The 20,022-nt window shown below is 38.8% G+C and overlaps 1 protein-coding gene across 1 annotated transcript; it reads left to right on the top strand.

The window, feature by feature from the left end:
• Positions 1-11,235: 11,235 nt before the first annotated feature.
• Positions 11,236-12,114, top strand: LOC147487634 (uncharacterized). Its single transcript, XM_086574086.1, has one exon. It carries the CDS (start codon positions 11,236-11,238, stop codon positions 12,112-12,114), a length of 879 nt encoding a protein of 292 aa, XP_086430212.1.
• The last annotated feature ends 7,908 nt before the right edge of the window (positions 12,115-20,022 follow it).

Here is a 20,022-nt window from a genome sequence, read left to right as displayed (position 1 = left end):
TCAAGCTATTAAAAAAGCTCCCTAACCGCCGCTTAAGTTTCTTAAAGAGTTGTTGCACCATAGGTGTAAATACCAACATACCTAAAGAAACCACCATTCCCAACCTTATCGGAAAATAATGGAATTGTTAAGTACAAAGACCTTGGTCGCCCCATCAGAAATGCACCTTAGGAGATTCCCACACGGCGACGTTAACTTAACTTACTCCCATACTATTTGTATAAACAAATAGGTCTACGAAATGCAACCTACAAAAATAACGTTGCAATTAGCGGACAGGTCAATTAAGTATCCTAAGGGTGTAGTGGAAAACGTGCTTTGTTAAGGTTCAGATTTTCTACTATCCTGCTGATTTTGTTATCCTCGATACGTAATTCGCCAACGACTCTGTACCGATCATCTTAGGGCCCTTTCTTGGCAACCGCCAACGACTTATAAATTGCGCTGATGGTAAGATGTCCTTATCTTTTGGCCATCTTACGGTTGAGGTAAATGTTTTAAAATGATACAACAATTATTACGGATTCGCCTATAGATGGGGAGGTTAGCATGATCGAGAGTTTAGCTCAAGATTATTTTAACAACACGTTTTCCGAAAACAATATGTACAAATTCTTTTCTTTTGGAATTTCAGATTTTGTAAATGACTCCTACTTAGAGGAAGTCAACACCATCCTTGAGTCCACACCAATTGTAGACCCTTCGGTTGCTCCACATATTGAGTATGAAGACTTGCTACCTAAGCAAGTATTCATTATGCAAAATGAGGACCCCGACGAAACATCTATTGATTTTCCTTCCACCCCAGTGCTTAAACCTCTTCCCCCAGAGTTAAAATATATTCAACTTGATCCGGATGGTAGTCATCCGGTAATTATATCTTCTCTGTTATCTAAGAATGAAGAGACACGTTTAATCCGGGTGATTGGGGAATATCGGTCTGCGATTGGTTGGTCCCTAACCGACATTAAGGGAATTGACCCTAATATTTGCACTCATCGTATCCATTTGGAGGATAACGCGAAGACTTCTCGCGAACCTCAGCGTCGCTTGAACCCAGCCATGAAAGAGGTGGTTAGGGAAGAAGTCTTACGATTACTCGATGCGGGTATCATATACCCAATCTCTGATAGCGAATGGGTAAGCCCCATTCATGTAGTTCCTAAAAAATCGGGAGGTACCATGGTACGTAACGGAAAGGGTGACTATGTTGTCACACAAGGTCCTATGAAATGGAGGATCTGTATTGATTACAGACGTTTAAATGCTATGACACGAAAGGATCACTTTCCTTTACCTTTTATAGATCAAATGCTCGAACGCCTAGCTGGTCATGCTTTTATTATTTTCCTCGGATGGCTAATCGGGGCTATTTTCAGATTATTATTGATATTGATGACCAAGAAAAGACTACCTTCACATGTCCCTTCGAACGTATGCCTATAAACGAAATGCCTTTTGGCCTTTGTAATGCTCCCGAACCTTCCAAATGTGTATGCTTCATATATTTAGTGACATGGTAGAGCTTTATGGAAAGTTTTCATGGATGATTTTTCTATCTATGGAGACTCCTTGACAGATTTGTTTGTCTAACTCGCTAAGGTTTTGACACGGTGTGAAGAAAAGAGCCTCGTTTTAAACTGGGAAAAGTGTCATTTCATGGTTAAAAAAGGCATAGTACTAGGTCACATTGTATCTAGTGATGGCATCGAAGTAGATAAGGCCAAACTAGATAAGATAGCGACTCTACCTAAACCACGGACTGTCCGTGATATTAGAGCCTTTCTAGGCCATGCAGGTTTTTATAGGTGGTTTATTAAAGACTTCTCGAAAATAGCTAGGCCTTTAACTAATCTGCTTTTGAAAAATGCAATCTTTGATTTTAATTTTAACTGTACGCAGGCTTTTGAAACTTTAAAAGCCGCCCTAACCTTTGCACCAATTATACAGCCTCCCGATTGGTCTAAACCTTTCGAACTCATGTGTGATGCTAGTGACTATACAGTTGGTGCAGTCTTGGGACAAAAACTAGATAATAAGTCCACTGTTATTAATTATGCTAGTAAAACCTTAAACGATGCTCAACGGAATTATTCAACTACAGAAAAAGAATTCTTAGCGGTCATTTATGCTTTAGATAAGTTTCGTCCTTATTTGGTTGGTTCTAAAACTTTAGTTTACACGGACCATGCAGCCCTTAAGTACCTTCTTGCAAAGAAGGATGCTAAGCAGAGATTAATCCGTTGGATCCTTCTCCGCAAAGTTCACATTAGAAATAAAAAGGACAAAATAGGGGTCAAAAATGTAGTTGCCGACCACTTATCTAGACTCACAAACGACGATCGAGTGATTCCGAGTCCATACCGGACTTTTTTCCCGATTAGCATCATCAGATCGATTTTTTCAAAGACCATGGTATCTTTGACATTGTAAATTATTTAGCGGCTGATGTTATGCCTTATAATTGGTCAAGAAATGAATGTAAGAAGTTCTTGGCCAGAGTTAAGTTATACTACTGGGATGAGCCATACCTTTTTAAGTATTGTTCGGATTAGATTATTCGTCATTGCATTCCCCAGTGGGAATACAATGAAGTTCTATCATTCTGCCATGACAAAGAGTGTGGTGGCCATTTTAGTGGGATGAAAACAGCCGCTAAAGTGCTTCAATGTGGATTTTATTGGCCTACCCTTTTTAAGGATGCCCAAGTGCATTGCAAGACGTGTATTCGTTGCCAACAACTTGGGCGAATCACGAAACGTAATATGATGCCATTAAATCCAATCTTAATAGTAGAAATTTTTGACATTTGGGGCATTGATTTCATGGGTCCTTTCCCTGTTTCCCACGATTTCATTTATATTCTAGTTGCCGTGGACTACGTGTCTAAATGGATAGAGGCCCTGGCTTGCCGTAGCAATGACCATAAGACAGTTGTATTTTTTATTAAATAATATATTTTCTGTCGGTTTGGCATTCCTAAAGCCATCATTAGTGATGGTGGAACACATTTTTGCAACAGAGTTGTTGCATCCCTAGTGAAAAAGTATGGAGTTACACACAAAGTAGCAACTCCTTATCATCCACAAACTAGCGGACAAGTAGAAGTTTCTAATAGGGAAATCAAAAAGATTTTAGAAACAACTGTAAACCCTGATAGAAAAGACTGGTCAAAGCGTCTATCGGATGCCTTATGGGCATATAGGACTGCTTTCAAAACTCCTATAGGTATGTCTCCCTTTAGACTTGTATTTGGGAAACCATGTCATTTGCCCGTTGAATTAGAGCACCGTGCTCTGTGGGCTATAAAAAGCCTTAACTTCAATATTGATGAGGCAGGTGTCAAACGCAAGTTATAATTGAATGAGCTTGAAGAAATCCGTAGCGATTCTTACGATCTCGCGAAGGATTATAAAGCTAACATGAAACGTGTTCATGATAAGCAAATCTTGCGCAAAGAGTTTGTGGTCGGTCAAAAGGTCTTGCTTTACAACTCCCGTTTACATATTTTCCTAGGAAAACTAAAAACCCGTTGGTCTGGCCCTTTTCTGGTTACTGAAGTCACCCCTTACGGGGCAATCACCTTGGTAAATCCAAATGACAACAGTACCTTTCAAGTTAATGGTCAACGGTTAAAACATTTTCACGAACTTCTGTCCCCTGATATAAAGGAAGTCCTTTTACAGGACCCTGTCTATGAGGATTGACCTTTGTCATTGGTGTACTTCCTTTCACTTCCATATAGTGGTAAGTGCACCATTCAGATAACCGGGCCCTCCCTATGGAGTGTGTGGCTGTAAGTACCAGATCTTAAGTCCACGGTTAACATAATTCACGTTTTCCACTTTTGCATGTTTTCTCGGTTTTTGAGTCATGTTCCTCTAAGGGGTGAATTATGTATTTAATGTTTTCGTTTTTCTTATAATAAACTAATAAATAAATAAATAAATAAATAAAATAAATAATAATAATAAAAAAATTCTTAATCATAGAAATAGCAATCCAACAAGTCTTGGGAATCTGACTTTAAACGACCCGCGTTAGAACAAATTTTGGGTTTAAAAATTTGTTTGGGAGTGGGCAATCGGTCTCTCCATCTGGATTGCTCGAACTTTCCATTTATGTTGCTTAGGCCCATTACTTGTAGTTCAATTGGGTTGACGTAATCTAAATTGAGATTTCCTTCGTTCGCATAACTTACGTCACACACGCACTTTGAGGCATTTTTCCACCCTTTTATACGTCACCCATGGTTGAAATTGAGTGTTTTATGGATCATTGGATTGGAAATTCTCTACTGATCATTTCCATAACTCATTCGCCAAAATCGGGCCAGTAACAAAGCGGCAAATTGAGTTTGAAATTGCGCAAAAAATCGAAAAATTTCGGAATTCAAACTGGGCTTGGGCCCAAACCGACGACCTCATCATCATCCGTCGTCTCCTTCCTTCCTTCCCAAAAAACGCGGTTTCTTTCTTTTTAGTCAATCCCGTCGGTTATCAAGGTAAAACAAACCTTAAACACCAAAATAAAAAAAAAAAAAAAAAAATAGAGAGAGAGAGAAGAAAACCTAACTACACAAACTCCAAGATAATCAAATCCAACTAAAATCTTCTTTAAACCATTACCACCACCAACCTAACTCCAAAAAACCGCCACCAATTCAAGTAACCACCGCCACCACCGTTGTTTTAGTTGTTTTTCTTCAAACTCGCCTCCCCCACAGTCTACAAAACCATTAGTTATCTCAGAAACTTCAATGGCACTACGACGAAGAATTTTGTCGGAGCACGCTTTTGCTTCCGACAGCTTCGCACTATTTTACGACGCGGAGATGATTAGGAGGCATTGGAAGGGACTGTGGTACTCGACTGAGGAGTTCTATCACTATGATTTGGTAGAACAATTTTATAAGAAGCGAGAATTGGAGGGGGATAGGATTTTCATAAAGGTAGCGAGGAACGAGGAGGAAAGTAACGAGGCGGTTGTTGGTTTGAACTGTTAGGAATTACGGCTTTGAAAGCAACTTGGTAGCGACAATTCAGGAATCCCAAAGATATCTTGGAGTTCCCGCTTTGATGAAGGATAATGTTGTGGAGTGTGAATACAATCCGACATCTCATTAGATCCCGCCGATCAACCACGAGAACCAATCAACCAGTAGCTTCGGTAGATTGGTAGGAACGCCCTCGGGAAAGACAAAGTCGATGATATCGGCCCGCAATGTCCGGTGATGTTCTCTGGATTTTGCAAAAATAAGTATAATTTCTGCATCCTCGATTTAATGTTTAATGTGATTCGAGGAGTGGGGAAGAGCTTGGCGCCTCTTCCCGTATTAATCACTAAGATCATGCTCTCCTTTAGAGCTGTCGCAAGATTTGCTCCTATTAAGATCAAATTACATTCTAATGCAAGTATCTATACGGATTGCATCCAAGAGACTTGGCCGTTGTCTGAAGAAAAAATGGTGGAGTCGGAGGATGAAAGGGAGGATATGACATTTCTGGAAAACGATGCATTAGATAAATGTAATTCTAATTTAGAACGCATGCAAGTATTGCAAACTGCCTTGCGTTGCATTTATGGTATTTGTGAAGATATCCGAGATAGACAGATTGTAGTTCGAAAGAAGCAAACAAACCTTCAGACGAGACTTGAAATGCTCGAAGGGGTTCAGGACGATATCTTGTCTAACATGGAGACTATCCACCAGCATCAACAAGCCCAGTATGCAGTACTCCGGACTGAGATGGAAGCAGAGCGCTTGTATAGAATAGAGATGCTACGACGCATGCCACCCGTGGAGGACTCTGTTTCAGCCGAGTCCGACAGGCATGAGCGTCGTCGCCGAAGGATAGATGGTTCAAACCATTCTCCATCCCAGGGCCAATCTCCATCTCAGGGTCCATCTTCATCACATAACTAGGTGTTCACCATCAGTTGTGTTCGCTGTTATTTCATGGTTTTGATTGTTTTAATAGTTGGATTTTAATTAAGTAGTTAAATTTAAATATTAATGTGTTTGTTTAATGTTGTTTGGATTTAAATTTTATTTTTAATATAATTGGTTAATTTCGAGTACTGGTTGTTTTTATCATTAATCCCACCTTCCCTACTTGTTTGGGGGTGGTAATATTTATACCGAGCATAATTCGTTATATGATCATCTACGGTAAAGTAGTCTTGAAGGAAAGGTTGATAATTTGGCCGATACCGGCATATCTATGATTTGTGTGGTGGTAGCATGAAATGTAGGAGAGTTTAGAAGTTACTATTCTAAATTCATTATGAAAGATACCAGGACTTTTAGAAAATCATGAAAATGGTTTGTTTCCGTTTTCGGGTTTGGAATTTTTCTATTTTCGGAAATTGCCTTAAAACAATTTGGGAACTTGCCGATTCATTTTGGAAGCTCAAAACCTATTTAAACTCCCTTCATTCTACACTAACAAACCACACTACACCCCACCATCATCCCGCACCTTTCACTCCAAGCTTTTCCTTCTTTTTCCTCCAAATTTCTGTTTCAGCACTTACGAGCGCGCCTGCGCCCTGTACAATTTCACAAAGTTTAGTCAGAGCGCGACCCGCGCCCTCCTTGAGCGCGACTCGCGCCCAAACACTGTAATAGCAAAAACCCACGAGCGCACCCGCGCCCTGCCTTCTGTCAACGCGGAAAATTCCAATTTTCAGAGGGTCATTCCAGGATTTTTTTTTGGAACTGTTCAAAAAGTAGTTGAGATGACATCCCCTATAGTCATACCTGAACAGTCTTTCGAAGACGTGTTGGGCACCGAGACCTATGGACATTGGTTCCGACACAAGATCCTGCAGTTAGGATGGCGTCATCTACTGTTAAGTGATGACGATTCATATTCACCACACAACTCATCGCTTATTTCTCGACCACGTTAAATTCTATTGTAATCGATGGAGAACAAGAATTCTCCGTCAGAGTCGATGACACGACACATCAATTCAATAAAAATGTGGTCGCTTTAGTTTCGTGGATTACCAATACCGATCCTGCTCACACATGGGCATATATGACCGATAATGCATATCTTTATGATTATACATATTTCCATGAGTATTATGGGGAAGGGGTATTTCAAGTAATGGACCAGGGGTGATATAGCATTGCCCTTGGTAGCCTTTCCCTAAACGTAGGCACCACCATGTTATTCATCCTGATGAATATTTTGGGGAATGGCGCTTCATTTCGCAAACAATGCTTCGGCTGGTGACATTTTCCTCGCTTTAGCTGAGGGACGTCGCCGATATGACATTCCCCGAGTTTTAGTCGCTAGTCTTAAGAGAGCCCAAACCATGAGGCGTAAGTATCTTCTTATGCCTGTGTTGGTAAGCCGCATCATGCGTAGTTGTTTACCTATATTCTGTGCACAATTCACAGATTGGAAAAGGGTTGAAGTCATGAGACCCACCAATTGGGTGGTTCGCTCATTGCGAATAATGACTTGGCCGGGATGGCAGGTGCAGCCTCATTTGGTCGCCCCGTACATCCCATCAGACATAATAACACTTAACAAGTTAGCATTAGTAGATGATAAATGGCGGCAAGCTTGGCAAGTTATAATGGACTGGCAGGGATCTTGAAGGAACCTCATCTCTTTAATGAGGAGGAGGACGCGTTTAAAGCGGAGATAAAGGTAAGTTTTAGTTTTGTTATTGTGCGCTTATGTCCCAAGCATATTTAATTCTGTTAACCCCATAATGGGTGGAACTCTTATAGAGTTGCATCAGTATTTTTATTTCCTATGTTAGTATGATCTAACCTTGTTTTACAGATGTCCCAGAATTTCACGCGTTTCCATGGTATTGTTCTACCCTCTTTATTTAAATGCTTTGAGGACAAAGCATGCTTCTTGTTTGGGGCATAGAAACACTTGTAATTAAGGCATCTGTTAGGATATATATATGTATAATATGCATTTGTTTTCAAGTTAAAAATTTCAAAAATATAAATAAATAAGTTTATGCTATACACTTAGGAATATTGGTATTGTTTTCCTTCTCTATGTGCTTAACAATCTAGAAGTCTCCGTGAGCTTTTGCATCAAAATAATTGTTAGCAACTTAGGTTAATATGTAGGTAATAATCTTTGCATCTATCTATAAATATATTACATGAGTATCTATGATTGTTAGCAAGAGTTTATGAAATCTAGGCTAGAGTACTTATTCTACAAATCCTGTGAGAATATAGCCTAAAACCTTATATGAGCCGAAACATTTGAGAAATGACACAAGGGAGAAGTAAAATCCGGATTAGAAAATGACACGTCCACTTGCTTGATCACTATGCCATATCCTAAGTGAGAATTTAGGCCCTCTTTGGATCGATATAGCCAGAAATTCAAACCTATGAATTATTTTCCGCTAGTCGCCCCTCTGAGCCTTTCTTTAGCCTTCCATAAACCACAATTCCTTTACCCTGTTACAAAAACAAACAAAATAAAAAATTCAACTTACCCAATCTAGAATAAGTCTGAGAATAGAATGAGTGAAGAAAGAAGAAGAGAAAAACCTGTGTAAACAAAAATTAGTAGTTGCTTCAGAAAAAGAAAAGAAGTTTCCATCCAAGGAAAAGAAAAAAATAATAATAATAAAAATAGAAATAAATAAAAACTCCAAAAATAGAATAAAAGGGAGTCAAAAGCCAAAGAAAAGAAAAAGAAAAATATGGCTAAGGATGGAAACAAAGTATAGAAGCAAAAGAAAATAACAAGGTTTTCTCTATGTTACATAATATAAATACTCTATTATCTCAGACTTGTCCTTTTGAATATCCATTTCCTTCCTTCTTAAACCATCTCCTAATCCCCGCAACACCTAATAAAGACCTCTAGCTCAATTAGGAATGTGTTAGTGTGATAGTAAGTGGCAGATGTGTTTAATCGACTCCGACTTCCTTGTTGTCATTGAGATTGTAAGGTAAAGTGTGCCCACTGCACACTGGAGTAGCGAAACTTGAGCGGAAAAATCAGAGTGGTTTTCATCTTGACAATTATGTGAGGACCTACTTAAGGACGTTATTTCGAGTTTTCAGAAACGAACCTGCTAGGCATTTCATAGTATTACTCATAGTATATATATTTGTATCATAGATGATTGATTATTATGCATATATTAGTTTAGGTTTTTAACTTGGTTATTCTTATTCAGTTGCTAGTGAGATGTATAGATAGTTGGGACATGAATGAGGAAACAATAGTTTTATTTCTTAGTCGTTGTAGTATAGTCGAAGTTTGTGAGTACCTTCACTGGAAAACTCTCACGAGGCTATAACTCGTCCACTAGGGAATTCCTAGTGGTTTAAGGCCTTGTTGCATATGGTCAATGCAATCGCACTCAGCGAAACGAGAGTAGATAGAACTCCATTTTTGGTCACTTATTCTAATTTCTCATCTTTTCTTGAGGACAAGCAAAATGCTGTTTGGGGGTGGTTTGATAAGAGCCCAAAACTGTAGTTTTAACCCTGTAACAGTCATACTTTTAGACCAATTATGTGAGTAATAATTAAGAGTTAATACTGATTACGTGTTTTTATGCATTTCAGGCGTAAAAGTCCATTATGTGCAGAAATGTGCCACTTTAGCGAGATAAAGGAGCAAAGGTCGGTTGCTAAGGAGTTCTGTGATTAAAGGCCAAGATTCAAGAAGACAAAGCCTCTGTAAAGCCCGGTCAAAAGATGAAGAGTCAAGGTCTACGCGGGCAGAAATAGTGCACAAAGTCAACAGAACTTCCGAAGACCATATCTTTGGACTCAGACCTTGGAATTGGGCCTACCTTATGTCAAAACGACCGGCTCGGAAAGAGCTTTCCAATGGTCTAAGCCTTGATCCAATCAGAGGAGAAAAAGTGGACAAAAAGTCTGTAGAAGCCAACTGCAGCTGAAGAGGCCTTTTTGGACTGAAAGTATTGGGTTTTGGGCCTGATTCTCTTGCCCAAAACATGGCTCCAAGCCCATGCACGATTTTTGGATCTAAAAGTATAAAAACCAAAGCTTAGCTCTTTGTTAATGGTAGCTAGTTAGACCTAAAACAAGATAGATAATTCTAGATCTAGTTTTCAGTAGATTAATTAAGTTTTAGTTCCATTTTCAATTCTTGTTTTAGATTAAGTCTTTGAATCATTGTTCTTGATTGAGTAGATAAATAAAATAGTTATTTTGTCAATTTTGATTTTTGTCATCTCGATTTATAGATCTAGTTTTAATTCCTGTTGATTATCATTTCGTAGTTTAAGTAGATTGAAACATTGTTAGTTAATTTAGTTAAGTTAGAATTTTAATATGATGAGTAGTTATAATTCAATGGGAAATGATGGTTTGATGACTCAAGGCTAAAACCTCTATTAGAGGGGTTGATGAAGCTTTGATGAAAACTTAGTGGTATAGTATAGAAACATTGTAGAATCTATTCCACTCTAGAAGGTCGTGATTCGCCATGAGAATGGGTGGACGACCTCACATGCTAGTTAGTATTTGGTAGAAATGCCATGAACACTAGGGATTAGAACTCGAAATTCTTGTCGTAAGAACGTAAGAATCGAGATACAAGAATCTATGCTAGGTTATTAAGTTGGATTCGAGGTGGATTCAATTCCCCTCTAATACTTTATCTAGATTCAAAAACAATCATATTTCCATAGCATTCGTAGTTTAAATTCAACATAATCAATTTCATATTGTATCGTAGTATAACACCCTTCGTAAAACTCTCATTAGACTTAAGACCGACTAATTAGACTAGAAAACATTCCATGCTAGAGCACTAGGAGTGCAACGATTTTTTACTCCACTCTATTTCGATAGAATTGAGAGTAGAAACATTGATAAATATAGACATGTAAATTAGTTTTAGTTTACTTACGTCCTGAGTTCATCGTTCATTTCGTAGGTAAACTATTCATTTTACATTTTATCAATGTACCCCCTAGGGATGTGGTGGTAAAAGATAAGACTCGTGCTAAAAAAAGAGTTGTTGAACTTGAGAAAGAATGTGAGAATTCCAGAACTAAGAAAAGCAAGGAAGCCCACATCAGTGAGAAGAAGAAAAGGACAGGCAGACCCAAGGGGTCAAGGAAGAAAAAACATTAAATGGTTCGATGATTAAATTTTGCACTTGTAATATAAGAGGACTCAATGATTTCAAGAAAGTGGATGAAATAAATAAACTCATTTTGAAGAATAAATTATGTCTCCTGGGATTGATGGAAACAAAAGTTAAGGAGGCAAATAGCAGCATTATCAGTGGAATTTGTGCACCAAGCTGTTGTTTTGTAAACAACTACAGTAGCAACCCAAATGGACGGATTTGGATAATATGGGATCCTAACCTAGTATCAGTACACAAGCTGCATGAAACCTTTCAATTTATCCATTGTAAGGTGTCTGTGCATCTTAACTCCTCTAGCTTCTTTGCAATAGTTATTTATAAAAGTAATAATAGTCAGGAAAGGGTGGGACTATGGATGGACCTTAGACACCTACACCAAAGCATCTTTAAACAATTGTGTGTCTTGGGTGATTTTAGCAATGTCCTTTTTTCTCATGAAAGGATTGGGGAATTAGTGCAATCGAGGGAAACTATACCATTTGGGGACTATCTAGCTGATACAGGGCTATATGATTTAAAAGCTTCAGGTTGTTTTTACACTTTGACAAACTATGGGACTGGAAGTAACATGAAATGGTCTAAGATTGATAGAGTGCTTGTAAATGTAGAATGGTCTAGAGTGTTTGCATATGCCTCAGCTGAATTCTTAACTCAAGGTATCTCAGACCACTCACCCATGCTGGTGCATCTTGTTGATTTAGAAAGGGGTAAAGTTTCATTTCGTTTCTGCAATGTCTTGACACTACACAACGAGTTTAAGGAGGTTGTCCAGCAAGTTTGGAATATTGAAATGGTTGGTAGTCCACTTTATATCCTGGTTCACAAGTTGAAGCTGCTGAAAAACAGATTGCGTGGATGGGCCATAACTCACATGTCGGACCTTCATCTTAAAACAGAGGTAGCAAGAGATGATTTGCACAAGTTACAAAGGCAACTACAGCAGTTCCCTCAAGATGCTCTTTTAAATGTTTAGGAAAAAGAAGCTAGAGCTAGACTCTGTAACTTGATAGAGATGGAGTTTATGGATTTAAAAACTAGGGCAGAAAATGACTGTCTTGACTTTGGAGATAAAGGTAACAAATTCTTTCATCAAGCTATCAAGGAAAAAAGAATAAAAATTCCATTTGGGCAGTGACTGATATGGAGGGGTAAAACATGAAGGGGTCGATGTCTCTAAAGCCTTTATTCATTTTTACCAAGGTCGTCTGGGAGTACAATCCCAAGCTATGTGCTCTGAAACTTTGTTACAAGAGATTCCTGTTAGAAATGTGGTGGATCAAGAGACGGCATATATGCTCTCTGAAGATATATCAGATGACGAGATCAAGAATGCTCTTCTCTCTATGGAATATGCTAAAGCTCTGGGCCTAGATGGTTATACAACTTTCTTTTACAAGAAAACATGGGACATAATAGGCAGTGATTTCCTTAGAGCTATCCATTCAATCTTCAGAAATAAGAATATACACAAAGGTACCAATGCTACTTTTTTGTGTTTAATTCCAAAGAAATATATTGTGTATAAAGTTGATAAGTATAGACCGATTGCTTGCTATAATGTTACTTACAAATGTATTGCCAAGGTTTTAAGTAACATGATGAAACCTCACCTGGAAGAGTTGATAGAGCTCAACCAGTCGGCCTTTATTCCTAGAAGGTGTATCCTAGACAATCTTCTACTAGCTCATGAGCTCCTCAAAGGCTATACAAGGAAGCATGGTCCCCAGAGATGTACAATCAAAGTTGACATTCAGAAAGCCTATGACACGGTCAGCTGGGAAACATTGATCCTAGTCCTAAAAAATTTGAGTTTCCCCCAAGGTTTATCAAATGGCTTGCCATGTGCTTCACCTCTCCTTCTTACTCTGTATTGGTGAATGGATGCCCACAAGGTTATTTTGAAGGCAAGAGAGGGATTCGGCAAGGAGACCCATTATCTCCATATCTATTTGTGTTGATCATGGAACTGCTGGAGGGTCTTTTAAAGCAGGGTCTGAAATCACGAAGTATTGCCCCACATTCAAAGTGTAGAAGACTCGCCATCACTCATTTGAGCTTTGCAGATGATGTCCTTCCTTTCTGTAAAGGGGAAGCAACATCTATTACCGCAGTAAAGGATTCCATTGATTGCTTCTCCACTCATACGGGGTTCAAGATTAACTCCATGAAAACAACTATGCTCACTGGTAGTATGACGGAGGATGATGGACTTGCTCTTGCAAACTTGCTAGGGATTCAGAAGGCTACTCCTCCTATTATGTACCTTGGATTACCTCTTACCTCTACGAGAATAAGCTCCAAGGACTGTCTACCTTTGATTGAAAGGATCACTGTCAGAATTTCTAAATGGAAAAATAGAGCCTTATCATATGCGGGAAGATTGCAGCTTATACAATCCATCCTTTCTTCTTTCCACATCTATTGGGCTTAGACCTTCATCTTGCTTATGGGGGTACTTGATAAGGTGGCCAAGTTATACAACCGATTTCTTTGGGCTGGAGTTTCCATGCAAGCTAAAATGCATAAAGCTAGTCGTGCAAAACTGAGATTACACAAATCAAAAGGGGTTAAACATTATGAACCCGAGAGTGTGGAACAAAGGTGCATATTGTGGGCTAGTCCTCAAAGTGGTGAGTAAAGAGGAAACTTTATGGACAAAGTGGACTTGGGAATATCACATAAGGGGTAAGCACTTTTGGACCATGAAGATACCACAAGACTGTTCTTGGGCTTGGAGATGCATTCTTAAGCACTCAAAGACTTCCAGAAAATTCATTCAATGTTTGATAGCAGATGGAGAGGATACTAGCTTGTGGCATGATCCTTGGATGTCCTCAAAACTGCTGATCCACAACAACTAAGCTCGAAACATGCTGCAGGACATACCTGATGATGCCAAACTCAGTGTATTGATTACCAATGTGCTGACGGGTTAATTAATTAATTTTTAAGTTAACTCCAAAATTATTTCCATGAATGTAGAATGGTAAACGTCCACACTATCGTGGCTTACTACTTCTCAGTGTGTAGGGTGCTATGACGGATTGATTAATTAATTAATTTTTGTTATTAACTTAAAAAGTTTTTGCCCTACATAATAGTTAATTTATGTGTTTCTCAGGTATTCAAAATAGTTACTTTCAACCCACTAGCAACTATTCTTAAGGAAAACAAACTCCTTGGCCCTAATTACATAGATTGGAAACCTAACTTGGATATCGTGTTGATTGTTGAAGAGTACAAATTTGTACTCAATGAGGAATGGCCACCTAAGCCTAAAAATGATGTTGGAGAAGAGGAGAAAGGAACATATAAGAAGTGGATCAAGGCAGATGAAATGTCGTGGTGTTACATTCTGGTATCTATGTCAGGTGTGCTGCAACATCAGCATTAGGCCATGACCATGACTTATGATATGATGATCAATCTCATGGAACTCTTCTGACACCAGAATAGGGCCGCTAGGCAAACTGCCATGAAAAACTTGATGACCACAATTATGACTGAAAGGACTCCTATAAGGGATCATATACTCAGGATGATGGCTTATCTGAATGAGTTGGAGATCCTTGAAGCTGATATCGATGCAGAAACGCAGGTAGATATCATTCTCATGACGCTGCCTGAGAGATTTGAACGTTCTGCCTTAACTACAATATGAACAAAAGGTTGTATTCTTTGGTGAAACTTATGACAGAACTTCAGTCAACTGAGAGTTTCTTTAAGCAGAGTTATGTTCAGGTTTATGCTACTGAGAAGGTTTCTACTTCTACGCCTAATGGCGGTAAGAAGAAGAATAATGTTCAGAAGCATATGAATATGGCAAAGAAAGGCATGGGACCTCAAGGAGCTGTGAAAAAGCATAAGGGCAAGTGCATCAAGTGCAAGCAGTTAGGACACTGGAAGCCAGATTGTCCTCTTCTCAACCAAGAGAATAATGGAGGTATGTCTCATGCACTAGTCGTTTAACATGTTTAGCGGTGTTATCTACCAGTACCTAGTGTGTAGATACGGAAGCCACTAACCATGTTTGCATTTCATTGCAGAGGTTCTAGGAAACCAGAAAACTTAGTGCTGGAGAGATTACTATATCTTGGGGGGGATGCTACGATAGTAGTAGCTGTTGCAGTGGGAGATGTTTGTTTATCTTTTGGTAGAAATAAAACTATGGTGTTAAAGAATTGTCTTTATGTGCCTAATTTTAGAAAGAACTTGATTCCAGTTTCTGTGTTAATTAAGGATGGGTATCCTGTTTCTTTTAAATGACAAGATCGTCATTAAGAAAAATAAACATTTTATCTGTTTTGGTGCATTTGAAGGCAATTTATACATCATTAATCTTACTCCACCCACAGTGCATTAAATTATTACCCCGAGTAGTATTATTCTAAAAGTATTGAGAGGAGAGACATTAAACTCCTTCAGTACCAATAGTACAAGAACATGAACCACAACGTGTCACTAATGACGTACAAGAACAAGATGTGCTTCATCGTAGTGGGAGGGTTGTTAGACAACCTGACAGGTGGATTGGTTTGGGAATGTCTTCAGACATAACCACTGATAACTAAGATCCTGATCCCTGGACCTACAATGAAGCACTCCAAGATAGAGATGTAGAATCTTGACAAAAGGCAATAAATTCTGAGATGGAATCTATGGATTCTAATCAGGTCTGGGAGTTTGTAGAGCCACCCAATGGTGTAAAACCCATTGGATGCAAGTGGGTCTATAAAATGGATATCAAGATAGCTTTCCTTAATGGAAGTCTTGAGGAAACTATCTATATGAAGCAACCAGAAGGATTCATTGAAAAAGGTCAAGAGCATCTTGTTTGTACAAGAATTTTGATGGAAACGTAGTGGTATTTCTTGTGCTTTATATGAAGGACTTGGGAGAAGAGGGTCACATCCTTGGGATCAAAATTATAAGAGATCGCAAGAAAAGGATGTTGTGCTTATCTCAGGCTACCTATATTGATACTGTGTTGACTCGTTTTAACATGCAAAACTCCAAGAAAGGTTTCTTGCCTTTCAGGCATGGAGTTCCTCTATCAAAGGATATGTGTCCCAAGACACCAAATAGAGATAGAGGACATGAAAGCGGTTCCTTATTGGACTGCGGTAAAAACATATTTTGAAGTACCTGAAAAGGACTAAGGATTATATGTTAGTATACCATATAATAGTTTGGTTCCCTTTATGCTATTTTCAGCGATAGGGACAAGAGTACATCCGCTTTGTGTTTACCTAGGTGGAGCCATTGTTAGGAGATATCCACCATGGAATAACCCAGACAAAGGGCTCGGGAACCTTTGTTGGACTTGACGCGGTAAAACATATGTCTAACGAAGTACTAACTCTAAGGAAAAAGACTAAGGATTATATGTTAGTATACCATATAGATAGTTTGGTTCCCTTTGAAGGGATATCTGATTCTTAGATTTTCAAGTATAAGTCGGAGATTTGTTATAGGGACAAGATAAGTGGTAAGTCTTACCTCACCAATTCTTTATATTTTGTTTACCTTGGGATATGTTATTGGTGGAGCCATAATATGGAGGAGGTGTCACACATAGAAATCATCAATACGTGTATAAGACTCCACCATGGATAGATTTGGACAAACCATTGGTATAGTTGTAGTATAATCTGGTATTAGCCTATCTAGAATATAGGATTACACTAGTACACTTTGTGTGTATTGAACATGACCAAGTGAGGTTGTTTCTCTTTATACTAACTATATAAGAGAATAAACACCTCTGTTATTATGGATGCTTGTCCTCTTAATCCAGATATAATAACGGGCACTTACTTGCATTGTACATTGCTTTAAATCATCAATGAGTGAGATTTATTTTTGAATCAACAAACTTGATGGATTGGGCAATGACATTATATGTAAGCTGTGCTGTTGATTATAGAAGGAATCCGTGACCCGCAAGAAGTCGGGTTGATGATGTCCCCTTGAGGAGCTCATAAGGATTGTCATGTAAACCCTGCAGGTGGATTTAATCCGACATGACAATGAGGTTGAATGGTACTACTCAAAGACATAAGAAGTTGATTAATGTAGTTGTCAGTAACTTGACTTAATCAACGGGCATTCAATATCTTAAACATGGGGAGATTAACGAGCATATAATATGGAGCCCATACACGTAATTTGAGATTAGGGTGGTAGTGCAACAATGGCTTTTAGTGGAATAAGCCATTTGTTGACGGACTTGGGCCGTGTGTTCTGGGCGAACATGGGAAGCCCAAGCCCGTCAGGAGACCTAACCCTAATTTCTCCTCATAGTACCTGTTGTAGCCTATATAAAGAAACCCTTTTCTCTTAGCCAAAATTGATTCATTCTTTGATTGAAAAAGAGAGGCAAGGAAAGAGAGAAAGAAAGGGCTAGAAGATTGTTACCCACACAACGTCCATTCTAAGGATAGGAATACAACAGAAGATCAAGAGGTTGCTAACTCGTAGAGCTTGGATTCTCAGAGTTATCACAGCTGATCAAAGGTATGATTCTAACCAAAACCGTGGACACCTGTTATTCTGCTGCACGTGGGTTTTTGCGGTTTGTAATCATTCGATGCAACCATAACGGTTCATACACAATGATATATGGAATAAGCTGGTAGCACAGTTACCAGATGGTGAACTGAAAGTGAACATCTTGCAGACGAGAATCAACCCCAACATAGGGAAAGATCTAGTTGTGTGAACACCTTCCAGCAGTGGTAAGTTTACTACTAAATCTGCATATATGGCTGTAAAGAAGGTAAGAGAGAAGGTGAATTGGTACAAGTTGGTTTGGGGTAAATACACGTTTCCAAAGCACTCGTTCATAACCTCGCAACTATTTTCAGGGTGCCTAGCCACACAAGACAGGTTGATATACAGGAGGATTCTCACCTCCTCAAGGTGTTGTTTCTGTGAGGCCCATCCATAAATTTTGAAACACCTTTACTTCAACTGTGAGTATTCTCGCAAAGTATGGGTAGCAGTAAAGTAGCTACTGGGGTTACAAGCAACTGTATGTGAATCTACTCTAGAATGACAGAGTATTATGTGGATTAGTTAGAAAAGCTTGGTGACTAGTGAGATAGTCATAACCTTTGTTTTTGCCACAGTCTTCGGAATCTGGAACGAACAAAATAGCAGGAATTTCAAGAACAAAATAAACTCTGCTAACACTCTCTCTGGAGACATAATTGAAAGGATGAGAAATTACCTTCAGAGAGTGATAAAGGAAGCAGAAGACTCACCTGAAACCAGGAAGATCACAAACAGTATCGGTATAGACCTCTTGCTGAAACAAAAAACCCTAGTACAAGGGCAATGGGCGAAACCACCTCTTGGCACGATAAAGATAAACACATATGGGGCAGTAAATACTGAAGGATCCAGATGTGGTGGAGTACTAAGGGACCATGAAGGGGTACCATTAATCATCTACATGGGACACTCTAATCTAAGATCGGTTATAGTCCAGGAGCTAAAAGGAATTAAAGATGGGCTATTAGGAGCTCAATCATGAACTGTAAGAACATCATGGTTGAAACTGATTCCTTGAGGGCAGTTCAAGTAATCAACAAGGTGGAGATATGTCATTCGTATTGTTTAGACCTGATTGCTGTGATCAGAATGAACATGAGGAAGTTTGAGTCTGTTGTAGTCTCCCACGTGTATAGGGAGAGAAATAAAATGGCTGACTGGCTAGCTAAGGCAAGTACTATAATGGATAGGTTTAGTCCTTGTGAGAGTCTAAGCACCTTTTATAGAATTCCTCCTCTTGAGTATGAGTTAAATGTAATAGTGGAGGATGATGCTAGGGGTATGATGTACCAAAGTGGTTAAGCTGCACTTTTAATACAGGTTGGGGTCTGCCTAACCCCTAACTGTTTTTTAAAAAAAAAAGTGAGCCATCTCTTCACTTATATAGTGTGAAGAGATTGACCCTTTTAGCCCTCTAATTTCTTAGACTTTAAAAAACCTAATTCTAGAACTTTCTTTAGATTTCTTGAGTGGAGTAGGCCTTGGGCCTAAACCCATGTCTGATACAAGCTTTGGCCTTTTGTCTTCTGCAGCTTCCTTTGTAGAGTCCAAGTCTTGGAAGGAGTTGGGTCTTGATCATAGCAGTTTTAGAATGATGTTTTGAGCTTTTGACTTTTTAGGTCCTTCAGTTGACTTTGACCTTGACCATTGACTTTGACCTTTGACTTTTAGCACTTTCTCCTGTTCTTCCAAATTGGTCCCTTTTAGGTTCCTTTTGACTCTAGAATGTATACTTTGAGGTTTCTGGTTCTAGAATAGGCTTGTAACCTGAAAGGCAATAAGAAGGTGGTTATTCTATGTTATTGATCATAATATTGACTGAATTGAAACATTGTAAGGGGATAAAAGTACATATTTGAGGTCTAATCAACTACCCCAAAATAGCATTTTGCTTGTCTCCAAGAAAATATGTGAAATTAAAACAGAAGAGGTCAAATATGTGTTTATTATACTAATCTCATTTCGCGGAGTGCGATTGCATTGACCATATGCAACAAGTCCTTAAAGCACTAGGAATTCCCTAGTAGACAAGCTTAAGCCTCATGAGAGTTTTCCAAAGAAGGTACTCACAAACTTCCTCTATCTAGTATAAAGGGTCTTGTTTCCTTGTTATTCTCAAAAGTTTATACATCTCATTAGCGGGGGAATAAGGAAAAGCTCCTTTGAACTCAGAACAACATATACACAGTAATTTAATCATCTAAAGATAAACATGTAAAACATGAGCAGTGAAATGCAAAAGCAGAGTCGTTTTTGAAACTTTTGGAGAGCGTCCTTAAGGTGGGTTCTCACAGGGGTGTGTTGCAATCACAACTCTCTGATAGAT

This window comes from Coptis chinensis, chromosome 7, assembly GCF_015680905.1.
Source record: "Coptis chinensis isolate HL-2020 chromosome 7, ASM1568090v1, whole genome shotgun sequence".
Lineage (NCBI taxonomy): Eukaryota > Viridiplantae > Streptophyta > Magnoliopsida > Ranunculales > Ranunculaceae > Coptis > Coptis chinensis.
The sequence above is the reverse complement of the archived record's forward strand: the minus strand, read 5'-3'. Positions and strand labels throughout refer to the sequence as shown.

Coding starts and splice junctions, on each gene's coding strand:
- LOC147487634 (XM_086574086.1), top strand. CDS start 11,236: ATGGAAACAAAAGTTAAGGAGGCAAATAGCAGCATTATCAGTGGAATT.